We start from the raw sequence: 13,758 nt of genomic DNA, 5'->3' as shown, positions 1-13,758 counted from the left end.
AAAAAAGGGAATGTGGCATAGGAAGACAACATAATTTGAAAAGTAGATTTAAATATAGGTTTTTATCAATTGATAACCAGGAATAATTTGATTTGATTTTTGATTTGATTATTGCAAAGTAAAGCAGAATGTTTCAGGGGCTTTTGCTGCATGTCCTCCCCCCTCTCTCTCTCTCTCTCTCCTGTTTCCACTCTGTCTGTCTTACATCTGTCTTATAAAAAATGAAAATGCCCAAAAATAAAATTAAAAATATATATATATTTGTTGATAAAAAGTAATTAGAATACAAGTTATTTTCCCCGTAATTTAATTCAAACATTGAAACTTTTATATATTTTAACATTTATTACGCAAACTGAAATATTTCAACCCTTTTGTGGTTTTCATTTTGATAATTATGGCTTATTGTTCAGGAAATCAAAAATCCAGTATCTCAAAATATTAGCATATTTCATAAAATCAGTCCAAAAAAACGGATTTATGATACATAAAAGTCAAACTTCTGAAGAGCACAGTTAGGTCGCCCATAAAGTTGGAATAAAATCTTTTTTACCTCTTCACATGAAATGATTGTGACAATGTGATTTACTCTTGATAGATAGTGTATATCTTCTCAAACTTTATTGATCAATAAACATATCACAGTGAAAATTAAACTACAATTAACCTTTGTAAACTGTTATTATTCCAAGGAAATCAGCAATGTTGGCTTGTTTGTGTCCGTCCTGTCGGAGTAGCCTATTGCCAGTTGCGTCGGACGAGGCATAGCCTAGGGAAGTTCTGTGTCAAATTTGATAGCTAATTCTGAAAACCTGGACTTACTGCATACAGACTTTAAGCAGGAAAAGTACAACACAGCGGATGTCTTGCCTTTTATAGCGCCAAACAATTGTTAAGCATGAATTTGCTTCACCAAGGTAACTGGGACTCAGTATTTAATCATTGCACCTGGTCAAAAGTTGATTACTGATGAGTATAGATAAGAATGAAAAGAGGAATGAGTCTGAAAACAAAATTATTCCAACTTTATGGGCAACAGTGTATATCTGGACGATGACAAAATTGTCGTTATTTTGACTGTGTTCAGCACAAAGTAACACATCACAAATTAAAATATCACTTTAAATTGTTAATCCTTTGCAGTCAATAAAAGTCTGAAGTCTGGAACCCATACACATCACCAGATGCTGGGTTTAGTCCCTGTTGATGCTCTGCTAGGCCTTTACTGCAGCTTTCTACAGTTCCTGCTTGTTCTTTGGACAGCTTTCAGAACATTCCACTTCTTTGCCTTAAAAATTTGCTTTTGTAGTATGCTTCGGTTCATTGTCTGTTATTATGAATTCCCCAAGGATGACTTTCAGCATCAGTGATAAGCACAGGATCCACAGCATGATCTATCGGATGAATAGTTTACTGACAATCAATGATCAATGACAAAGAATTACGGTAACAAAGAATGATAAATGAGAATGATAAATGAACAAATAACATGAATAACATGACAATTGACGAGCTTAACGCCTGGAGCCATCACAGAATGTGAGTTAGGATAACACATAACGAACTCGAGAGTCCGGAGTCACCACAGAGTGAATGACTACATATCCCCAAGCTTGGACCTGTGTTATATAGGCTTGTTGATTCCGATGTGGTCATAAAGTGAACTTCTGCATCTATTTCCAGTTGACCATGGATGACTGAAAATACTGCAGCATGTAGCCTGATGGCGTCTCCAGTCTTGACCTGTTGACCTCTCCACACATCCAAGTACCTTCTCAATGTTGCTCTTCGGCTCTCCAAAACATCTTTACCATTAATGGACACGGAAGTTTAAATGATACGCTATTTCATCATTGCAGAGAAAAACACATCATAACATCGTCCATTTCCACTGTGAAGCACTGTCCAAGGAGTTTTGAAGCATTTGGCTGAGTATGAGCAGGAGGTGGAGGCCAAGGTTATTCTTTTCTTTAATTTCCTTATTCAGTAGGGGCTGGTTATTTTACTTTGATTCTGTGCCTCTCCACTCAGTGTTCTCAAAGGCGGTTTAAAAAGTCCTCTGACTCCAAAGCTCTTTTGAGTTTTTTTGTTAAGTCCTTAAGCTTCTCTGTTGCCTCTTCACCCATATTTTTACTGAGGTCATCGGCAAGGAGTTGGTTCTCACTGATAAGACAAATGGCATAACAAAATTATTAAGTAAATAAAAAAAGTCAAAAGCATCAGGGGTTGTTCACTATTATGGAAATTGTATGAACACTCTCCTAATTTTTCCAGCTTACCTCCAGTCATACTCAGGTCCACATTCATACAGTTCCTTCGCTTTGTCGAGACAGACTAACTTCACCGCTGCCAGAGTGTGGATTGTTGCCTGTGTCATTAAGTGATTAAAGACACAAGTTTAACAGTTATTGTAAAATAATGACAACTATGAAGTTTGTGCCATGTTTCAGGTGACAACTAAGCAAGACTTGATATGAGTAACAATGTGTTGAAGGGAGTAATATACAATAATATAAAATATGGAGTCTACAAATCTGTGTCAGTGATTTCTCACCTCTGGCAGAAGAACATCCATGATGAATGCCACCATATTGGCAAACATCCTCTGTCTGATTTCTTTCAAAGACTTCAGACAAGAAGCACAACACTTGGTCCAACTGGTCATCATCTTGTCCTCTCCCAAGGAGATAGCACTTTTCCTGTGATGATTTTCTGCAAATATGTAGTTTATTACCGAGGAAACTCAACATGACTGTACAAACACTACACAAAGAGAAAATGTCATTGTCAACTCACTTCAAGTCATGCAGTAGGCCTTTGTTCTCAGTGAAGAATTCTATTAAAGAGCTACTAAGCTCTTGTTGTTGGTGCTGAGATTGTTGGGACCTTTCCTAAAATTAAATTATAAAATTCTTAAACACGTATCAGTAAATTACTGTGGTTAAATATTAGAAGTGTGTCATTTTCTTTTCTTAAACATTTGCACTTCCTTACTTACCACAAGAGTCTTGAGAGATATGTTGTCAGTCAGACTGATGGCATCTTTGTCCATGGTAACATCACTGTCCTAAATGGATAAACACAAACATAACTGAATGTACAGCTCTGAATGGTGGACATTGTGTTTGTATGCAATAAATTTTATACTAACCAGCTCTTTAGAAGGAAAGCTGTAAGGCCTCTTGCTGTAAGCATGGTCCTCCTCAGTGTCCAATGGCATCTGTAGACCACACATCATTATTGCGGCATCATGTTTAATATGCAAAGGTTAACCACTTCAAAAAGGGATCCAGGTTGGATTCAGAATGACAGTCCCATACTAAACGTACTGCATGTGCCATAAAGATACATTAAGTATGTAGCACTGACCACGGTGTAGCTTGAATGTCTCCTTTTACGTGTGATCCTGAAGAAAAGTGGGACATTGTCTCGGAGGGTTGCTCTGCCTTCTTCTGTAAAGTGGGAAAACTTCCTCCCATACCTGCAATTACAACACCGGAGCATTACATTTTTAGCCAGGTGTTACCCAATTTTTTTTTGATAATACATATATTAATGCATATTATTTTTGTAGCACAGCAGCATACCCCTCCAGTCCAAGGTTTTTCACCAGGAAAACACACCACCACCATCTCAGGAAAGACATGTCATCCTAAAGAAAGAGTGCAGTTACTCAAATTGAATTAATTTCCTTACAGTACATTTACAGATTCTGTTTTCATAATAAAAAAGGCTAGTGATAACCCTGCTTAGTGCCTACACTCTGAAAACTCATCCTTTTTAAATAATCATGATTTCTGCTCTTGCATCTTCACCCGATTATTTTACTCTAGACCCTTCTGCTCAGTTTGAGTTTGTCATTCTTGTTATCAGAAGTAATTATTCATCTGCAGCCTACAAATTGGCCTAATTGACCTATTGGCCCTAAATCAAGTTTTAAATAATGTTGGTATTCTTGTTACTAAAGACCCACCTGTTCTCTTTGGCATTATTTTAAGTTGAGCTTGACACCTTGACTTTATTTTCTACTGCGGTGTGATTTTTTTCTTTTTATGATTGTTTTTTATTGTTAATTATTTGATTTGATTTTTATTTGGATTGAAATAACTTAATACTTACAACACTGAAGGCAAAACGAAGGAGAATCACTATCATGTGCATTTACATCTTAATGGTGTTAAGGATCAATCAAATGTGCTATTTAACTTAATTATGGCATGGAAACCCCTGTATGACAAAAGGCACAGGCAAAGCAATGTTGCTAATTATGACAAAATACTTTAGTGACAAACAATAACTCAAAATCCAGAGCTGTCTTCTCTCTCCAGGATCCCGCAACAATCCGCTGTGCAACATCCCTGTTCAATAAAGAGCAAAACAAAGATGCATATCAAAAAGTCCACACCTGTCTGCTCCTGTAGAAGAGGACCAGAATGCAAACCCGAACCGCTGTTGGTTCAGAATATTCACTCTTCCACAAACTGGTAAAACTGGTAAATAATGCTTATTGGCAATTCATTGGCAGTTCAATGAGGAGAATTTCTCTCTGTCTCCCATTCTCTTTGATTGTTTTGGAAATTTGGCTATTAAAGTCCACTTAAAGGACAATCTTGTCCGACTCAAGAACACTCCATATTTCCACAGTACCTCCTGACTGAACTTTTGTCTCAGCAACTGATTGGAACATTAAAGGCAGGTCAGGTTAACGTGACTGCCTGACACACATATAAATAATTATATACATCTGTTTATCTTTTTTAATATTGGACTAAAAAAAATAAATTAACTCAATCATTTGGCTTACTGGGAAATGCAGTAGAGGATCACAGTTGGAGGGAGGGAGCCACGTTGGCGGTACATGATGGCTGGCAATGAGAAAATGTCCGACCTGTAAAAATTCGGACAATTTTATGATTAAAAAATGCCAGAAAATTGAATATAAACATATGGCTGAGTGCTATTGTGTATTGCTCACAATTATGGAAGTAAGCCTCAACATAAACACAGCCTTTTCATTGAGTGAAAACACACCTGCATATTCCCCATGTCGAGGCACGCATTTCCTACCTGTTGTTATAGTTTACACACAGTGTCAGACAATAATTTCCAGATGGGGTTTTATTGAAACATACCTTCACCATAACAATGGACAGTTGTAACCTTGAAGTCCAAGTGTCAACATGTTAGACCTTAACAGGCAAGTCGGTCCATCTTTGATGATGAGCTCCTCACCTGGCCTTTTAGTATCCAGGACATAGTTGATCTGGGACAGTGTGTAGAAATAAATCAGCAGGAAAATTTGTGATTTCCCAAATTAATAATGAAATATTAATGATAATAATAGTTTGTAAAGACTTCGGATTACCAGCTGCTTCTGAAGGGGGTGATAACCCTTTAGGGTCCATGAGGCTCTGCAGGGCTTGAGTGATGACATGATTGTTAAGGCTTCACATTTGTCTGAACATTGGTCCAGGCGGCTGTGCGGTTCCAATTGCACTGTAGTAAAAGGTAGAACAACATCATTATGACTTGATCCATGCACATCTTTTAAGCAGTTATATAGATTATATATAATAGCAGGATGTCACCTCACCTTTGGAATGTGCTGGAGCTGAAGTGCCACTTGAAAACCATGCAGTTGCTGTAAAATGTAAACAAGCATTCCTAAATAATAGTGGTGAAGATAATGTAATATTAAATCAATATATTTCACAAAACGCACCTACTACAGCCTTTTTCAGTCTGATCATGAGCCATGTCCTCTGATAAGATTTATCTGAGGTCTGTCAGGGTCTTTTCAATCATGAATTATGCATCGCATGACAAAGAGATGTCTCCCTGGAGACATCATGTTCAGAAAGTAGTTGTTTTTTTCTCATTTTTGAGAAAAACTGTTCAGCTGTTTGAGAGTTCACCCAGCCACAGAGTTCGGGGACAAGGCCAATTTTTCTTAGGCAATCTTTAGGCTCTTTAGTGTTTGCCTGATTAAAAGTGCCATATAGTGCATAGTGGTCTGCAGATCCTGTAGTCGGGTATGCATTTGTGCCTGCGTGCTCCTTTCTCATCTTCAGCCAGGGCAGTTTTATTTCCATTTCACCTTTCTGAGCAGACTTCAGATTTTCTGGTGTGGCTTCAGCCAGTCTTCCTTCATTTGGCCTGAAGGGTATTTTTTCTGGCTCAGGCAAGTTGGTGTGAGTCACCTAACCTCTGGCAAAGTCATAGATCACCACATTTGGCAGGTGCTTAAAGGACAGTAGCATGTCAGCATAATCCCGTGGACTTTCTGCTCTTATATTGAATTTAACAGCATTCACAATACCACGGGGGCACAACCTTAACAAGAAAAGAAATTGAAATGTAAGTACATTGACAACAAAGTGTGTAATTTGCACTAACGCACCTTCTTGATAGTGTTTAAATAATGTCAGTTAAATAAATTACATTTTCTCAAAGCAAAAATAATGATGCACCCCAGACCTTTTGGAACACCTTGTCATTAGTACTGCGGCATTTCAGCGAATGAGAAGATCCATTTTTGATCCAGAGGGGTCGAGACCACAGTGTTTTACCAAGTTTTGTACTGCATCGACCTGTGAAAACAAGTACGAGTACCTTAATCAATAAGCTGTTGTGGACAGACCTCAGCTAAATTATATTACACGTATTGCAAACACTTGACTGTTATATTGTGAATGAACATTTAATAATTGAATAATTACAGTTTGAGGTAGTCTCACCATCATCGGTCAATCCCTCCTCTGTGATATTGACATATCCCTGCTCTAGCACCTTGGACTGTTTCCTGCCTTTGCCCTTCATATATTCAGTATTACACACAATGTTGCTGTTCCTAGTCGGACAACCTATCCACGGTGCCCGTTTATCATAGGATGGGGACACCACACATGGGTTTTCAGTGTTACCTAGTCAAGAGCCAAAGACACAATACAAGCAAAAACATTAACGGAGCCAAACATTGTGTATATAAGGCTATATAAGACACGAAAATTTGTCAAATTCATTAATTTGGATATTCTGGCGCAAGTTAAAAAAATCTTCACTTACTCTCTACAAAGCCCCAGCAAAGGATCTCTTGGCTAACAGAATGCCAGAAGTCTTCAATGTCAACCCGCCCATCAAATTCAGGTGGTGGCTCTTGAAGGTCCCTCACTGAAAGACAAACAGTCGTCAAAGTAACTTACCCCACAAATAATGTGAAAAAATAACCACTCACTTGGAATGCTGGAGACTCCCTTCTTGTGCAAATCCATAACAACAACGGGAGGATGATCCCCACAGTTTAAACAAGGGAAAGCGTATTCATGTGATGACATGGCTTCAAAATAAAGGTACCCATGAAGTATGGAATCATGGTACATTGTGGTACCTGTACAGAGTTCCTCAGAAAAAGGCAGAAATGATGAGTCAAAATCACTCGATCATTAAAATTATGCAGCCCCTCTGTCCACTCCGGATATCGGTAAAATGTACCAGATACGGCACATTTTTCTTCATGGTCGCTGCAGGCATTGTCGTGGTCGCTGCCGCCAAAGCCCCAGTCAGAGCCGAAGACATCGTGGTCACCGCCAGAGCCGAAGCCATCATGGTCGCAGTCTTCATGCAGAAGGTTTTTTCAGGTGGTTAAGGAAATATTCTCCTTTTTTTCAACAATAATGGGCATGAGCAACAATGAAAATGGCTGATCGCCACACAGCCAAGGTGGCATTTATAGATATTGTAACCTGAAAAAAAAAGACAGGAAAAATTGATTGTTTTGATTGAAGTTTTACTAGAAACATAAGAGAATACATTTTTTTTGCAAATACATCATGTCACACGAGTAATGGGCCTGTTGTGCCGTGGGCGTGTCATGCTGTAGGCGTCTTCTGCTGCGTGGCTGCGGCTGCAGATAGACCTACTTGGGTTGGGGTGGGGAGAAAAAATGATTATTATTAATAATAATTATAATTAATAATAATAATCATACTACTACTACTTACTACTACTACTACTAATAATAATAATAATGACGGGTTTGGATCCTGCAGCTCTGGGGCACTTTTCCGGCAGTGCTGAAAATTTTCTTATTTGTCTGCGTATTCTGGACCGTTTTGTGCAAACATGGAGACTTACATGGAGATCGGGTACACCTCATGCAACAATATTTAACTCAATTCAAAGTTGACGCAAAAACATTGGTTCTTTTTTGCAGGTGATTATACATATATGAACACATAGTTATGTACAATTTATTAAATTTCTGTGAATAAGTTCTTCTAAATATTACACACTGTAGCTTTAAATGTGGAGAGGGTGTCTAACATCTCTGACAGTCTGGGAACCACAAGTATTCATGAGTTTACTGACCAAAGTGATCTATTGTGATAACATGGAACTATGAGCTCTTGTTAGATATGATGGAGTTTAATTATCAAGGGTGAGGAGCAGGATTTTGAATTATATTCTGAATTTTACAGGAAGCCAATGCAGAGATGCTAACACTGGAGAAATATGATCTCTTTTTCTAGTTCCTGTCAGAACTCGTGCTGCAGTATTTTGGATTAACGTGAGGCTTTTCACAGACTTGTTGGGGCATCCTAACAGTAATGAATTACAGTAGTCCAGTCTAGAAGTGACAAATGCATGGACATGTTTTCCAGCATTCTTTTGAAATAGGATGTTTCTAATGTTCTTGATATTGTGCAGGTGAAAGAAGCCTGTCCTAGAGACTTGTTTTATGTGTGAGTCAAAGGACATGTCCTGGTCAAAGATAATATCAAGGTTCCTCACAGTGGAGCTGGAGGCCAAGGTTATGGTCAAATTTTGAATTGTTGGAAAGAAAAAATTTGATTCACATTTGGTGTGAACACATTCTACAGAACCAGTTAAAGTGATGTCTTAGATACTTACATGTGATACAAAAGAGGTATGAAAAAGATACAGTGATATGCAAATAAGAGGATGAGGTGCAGTTAAGCTGAACCTCAGTGTTCAACTGCAAAATCAACATTGGTTAAAGATAAATAGCAATTACTAACTTTAAACATTTCTTATTACTTAGTATATCAGGATCGTTAAAATGAGAGTGTCTGCCACTAATGATGACATGAATAATGTTATGGCGGAATTCACCGTTATAGCAAAGCAACACCATACTAATTTAATACTAATTAAAAAAGGACTTAAAAAATGTATCAATAAAGCCTCTTGACACTTAAGTAATTGTTGCATTTTCAACAATTAAAGGAAAATTTGTCAGTTGTTCTGAAAAAAGAACTGAGAAGTGTCACTGTATTTGAATGCTGCAGCAATGAGGTGAAACAGAACATAAATTGGCCTTGGTAGGAAACTGGTCCATCTGCTTATCTGAGATAAATGCTGGGTCTTCTCTCCGGCTAATGAGCACAGATAAAACATGTCACTAACAAGCAAACAATACCATAACAAAGTAAGAGCCTGAAACACGGGGAGACTCCATGTGATGTTGCTGTTTGTCCCTGACTTTGCGTAGCTTTCAGTGTGCAGAGCAAAATGAGGAGCAACAGTAATGATGTCTAATGATAGAAACTAGTTAGACCTCCAGATGTAGGTCACGGAGTGCGCGCCAGACAGACATCCATCTCTGATTCCTGTTTATTTTAAGGGCCTATTCGCCCTATATGTTACTCTAGCCCTCTGCAGCTGGCCTGACTGCCTGCCTTTGTTCACAGTAACCCACCCCCAACCCTCAACCCACTCATCTCCTCCTCCTCCTCCTCCTCAGCCTCCTCTCCCAAACATGCTGCCTGTACTTTTATTTTTCCTGGCAGTGCTCACCTCCTGCAGCTCTGTCAGTCTGTCAGAGTAAAGCACAATACTGTGGGAGAGAAGCAGAAGAGATACCTCTCCATACAAACCACAACCAGATGCTTTCCCTTCCTTCCAAATTTCTTCCTTTTCCCCCTCTTTTGTGCTCTTGTTTTTTGTTCTTGTCCCCTGCTCTTCTCACCTTTCTCCCAGGAAAGAATTAGTAGAATTCAGCTAAGAAACGGCATTTCCCACAAAGAAGACGTTTTTGTAAAAGTCCTAGTTGAATCAACATTACCCAACGTGACCGTGTCCCATTGGGAAAGACTGGGGGTTCTATAGCAGAAGGGAGGGCAATGTACATTGAGGATCAAACCTGGGATGTCTGACAGGTGACTGACTGAGATATGAACTGAACATTTCCCTGATAGTTCTATAACTACACTGCTGTTTGTCAGTAAATAAATGCCCTCAAGACCCAAGACAAGTCTCCTACTCTCCCTGTGCTCATGTGTCCTGGCAGCACAATTTCTCTCACATATCATTGTCCATCATCAGCAACTGCTGTCAAATAGAGCTTTGAGCATGGTAAGTAACAGTGCAATTCACTCAAGGGTTTTCTTTTGAACAATTCTACACTCTGTCCTCTGGGTCCATTATTCCTTGCTCAGCTCGCTGGGCTCATTATTTCACACTCTCCCTCTTTCTTCCCCCCCAAAAAACTTAAAGGCTCTTAATGTTTGCCCAAGGAAGTAAAGCAAATAGGAAAAGTATTTCTTGGCTCACTATGGTGGGGTGGCATGTCTTCCCCAGCTATAGCCAAATCATATCCAGATGGAGAAAAAGAAGGATTCGTAGATTAAGCTGGAGGGAGCTGCCATGTAAATGGATGTTTCCTGTTTGTCTTAGTCAGTTGAAGACAGTTCTATTTCTGAAGGCAGAGGTGAGTGTCTTTATTTTGGCAACCTATGACAGCATGTCCTCAAATAACATGGGCAGGCCAGGGAGCCCTGGTAAAGTACCATCACCTGGATCAGTGGATCACCGTGGCTCCGAAATAAACGTTTTTTCAATTCCACTGTATGTCTGGAACAATATTGCAGGAATTGACAATAAAGTTCATTTGACTTGACTTGACTCGACTTGGGAGTTGTCTTTTCTCTAATACAGTGTGATCTGTGGTAAACACTATCACACTTTGTGGGTTGAAAAATCCATTAGTTGCTGAGGTGATGTTCAGAGGACTACAACTCTGGAATGCTACATAGCTCATGCGAAGGCTAGCAATGTAACATGTCCACCACAGATATGATGCACTTCTGACATCTGAATGCTAATTTTGTTTGTCTTGAACGGCAGTGGATTTATAAGAGATTCATAGATAACTTTTTGTTCCAAATGGAGTGACAATTTTCTTTCATTCCTCAACAGCGATTTACGGCACTTTAACAATTTTACAAGGGAGTGTGATATTTGTAATTTCTTGGATCTATTAATTATTTCTAATTCATACTTTAAAGGGGCAGTAAGCGATTCTAAAGCAATAAACGTTAATTAATAATTAGAGAATATTTCCTCACTGTCCATTAGCTGTTGCTTTTGTGTGTGCGACGGAAAAAAAATTCAGCCGTGGCTCTGTAAATCGAAAACAAAAAAACTGTGAGTACAGTTTGTAAACATCACTCGTCGACACCTTAAGACACATGCTAGCGGGTGGTGCTGCTACTCCGCGGTTTGGGCCTTGTGGTTAGTGCGTCAACTCCCATACCCAAAGTCGTGGGTTCATGGCCCGGCCAAAGAAGTAAAATCAAGACAACAAGAGAGAGAGAAACAAGCTTACTGCCCCTTTAAGCTGACACTGACGTACTATTTGATTAGCATAGGGGCTTAAAGGATTGTTTAAAAATCCTCCCACCATGACTACTAACTACTACAACAGGAGGCAATGCGTTATTTGTCTGACACATGCTCTAAGTGGTTGACCAATGGCAGAAGAGTGGACCAGCTGACCAATCAGAGAGGACTGGACTTTTTGAGTGGCAGGCCAAGAGCTGAAACTTATAGTCAGAGGTTGAAAAGAGCTGCTGCAGTGGTGAACGCCATGAAACTAATAGAGTGTATTTTCAACAATACTGCATGTAGACCCAATTAAAAACAATAAAATAAAATGATGTACCTGTGAATGGCCAAAAATAGGCACTTCAAAAGTAAAGCTGTCCACCTGACGTGGAAAGTCTGCACCACACCACTTTATATTTCCAATAGTGGCTGTGTTTCACTGACACTACACATCATGTACTGTAGCCCTTCTTCAGTTGGTTAGTTCAGTTCTGTTCTAATGTTCCTCATTTGGTTCTTGATTGCTGTTCGCTTAAACCACAGCCTGATTTTTTGGAGTGACATGTTGGCAAAGAAACGAAGGCATACTATAAACTGCATGTTTGGGGGCTAACATGTATAATAGCAGACATACAAAATGTAGGATGACTTCATGTTTTTGTTTGTTTGCAGTATATGAGCAACGGCAACTGTATGCAGCACTTGATGAGGATGAACACTTGAAAGAAGATAAACTAACTTTATAAAACTTTTCCTTAAAAAAAAAAATTTGAATGCATGGTGTTTACTCATCGTGTACCAATATTATCTGCTTGTGATGATGACGCTTTTAATCATGTCAAAGATGTCATTATTTTCTGCACCTCTCAGTGAATGTCATTTCGCTCTCTGTAGCTTAAAACACAGATTCTGCTACAGACATTCTGTTTCTCTTTATAGATATGCAATTGCACAAACATCCATGAATGCTGAATGAACTGGCTCTCTGTGTCTGTCAGTGGTGAGTCACCCAGCCCACTGCCAGACTCAGTTTGGAAACTGACCTGAATTTCAGTGTCATAGACTAGAGACTAGACAAACACACACACACACACACACTAGTCTCTCATGATAAACAACTCCAATTACAGGTTGTTGGATTTGTGGACAGGGCGCAGGACTGGAGGAGGGCAGATGAAATTATATTTATAATTTAGTATCCTTTACTGGTCAGTCACAATTGCTGCCTGAATTGTTTGTGAACTGTCAGCTCGGAAGTTTGTCTGCTTGGTCACTAATTACACACTGAATTCAGGCAGTTTATTCAAGGATCATATTTATATATTTGTATTATGGACTCCTGCCTCATGACTAGTTGTAGACCACGTCTGTGGAGCAGTTTACAACACAACAGAGCAATGTTTAAGCCTATAAACATAGATGGTGCAATACAGAGAATAGGATATGATAACTCTATCTTTGGACTTCATGGCTCTCTATTCTCTCAATCACCAGCACTGTCAACTAGGGCTGAAACGATTCCTCGAGTAATTGGAATAATTCAGTTACTAAAAATCATCGATGCTAAATTATTCGCCTCAAAGCTTTGTTTAATCAATGTAACTAACGTTGTACCGCTCACTGTATTTCCGCATGGATGATTATTACAGTCATACAACGGGCTTCTGCTGTGTACTTCTATATACCAAAACTATAATTTATGTTGCATGAATGAAATTATTGAACTACAAAAAAGAAAACTGTTGAAATTGGATTGCAATTTCTGCCAGGGATGCCTGAACACAATGAGAAAAAAAGCCACCAGTATGGCGAACACTCAGCTTGTTGTTGTTATCTCCTCACGCTTCCGTTCTCCTGTGCGTTTCCTAACCCACTCCAACTCTTTCTCGTGGTCTCAGTCTTTTTCGTCCTTGTTTCATGCCTGTAGTCCATCCTTCTAGCAGCTATGTTTATCTAAAGTTTTCTGTCACAGGGTAGAGCTCAACAGGTGCAGGTCATTTTGCATTAGTGTGTCGATACTCAGCTGCAGGAAGTTAACATTAAAAACAGCCCTTTTTCAAAATTAAAGCATGCAGTTAAACCAACACAATCTCAAACACTGACCTAAACTCTTAACGCAGTGTATTAATGCAA

General features: G+C 39.0%; 1 protein-coding gene across 2 annotated transcripts; it reads right to left on the bottom strand.

The window, feature by feature from the left end:
- Positions 1 to 372: 372 nt before the first annotated feature.
- On the bottom strand, positions 373 to 7,923 carry LOC118302935. 2 transcript variants are annotated; one of them, XR_004790668.2, is made up of 16 exons: positions 7,066 to 7,923; positions 6,738 to 6,923; positions 6,478 to 6,590; positions 5,723 to 6,333; positions 5,594 to 5,641; positions 5,366 to 5,496; positions 5,133 to 5,263; positions 4,805 to 4,888; positions 3,588 to 3,652; positions 3,370 to 3,481; positions 3,152 to 3,220; positions 2,999 to 3,067; positions 2,797 to 2,891; positions 2,555 to 2,712; positions 2,280 to 2,368; positions 373 to 2,163 (listed from the first exon to the last, which is right to left on the bottom strand). XR_004790668.2 is itself a non-coding variant. In XM_047331377.1 (8 exons), exons 1-7 carry the CDS (start codon positions 3,644 to 3,646, stop codon positions 2,304 to 2,306), a joined length of 627 nt encoding a protein of 208 aa, XP_047187333.1. In that variant the 5' UTR covers positions 3,647 to 4,783; the 3' UTR covers positions 373 to 2,163; positions 2,280 to 2,303. The 2 variants fall into 2 exon arrangements, 1 of the variants encoding a protein (XP_047187333.1); XM_047331377.1 differs by lacking the exons at positions 4,805 to 4,888; positions 5,133 to 5,263; positions 5,366 to 5,496; ... (3 more) ...; positions 6,738 to 6,923; positions 7,066 to 7,923 and having other exon boundaries at positions 3,588 to 4,783.
- Positions 7,924 to 13,758: the final 5,835 nt, after the last annotated feature.

This window comes from Scophthalmus maximus, chromosome 4 (genome assembly GCF_022379125.1).
Source record: "Scophthalmus maximus strain ysfricsl-2021 chromosome 4, ASM2237912v1, whole genome shotgun sequence".
Lineage (NCBI taxonomy): Eukaryota > Metazoa > Chordata > Actinopteri > Pleuronectiformes > Scophthalmidae > Scophthalmus > Scophthalmus maximus.
The sequence above is the reverse complement of the archived record's forward strand: the minus strand, read 5'-3'. Positions and strand labels throughout refer to the sequence as shown.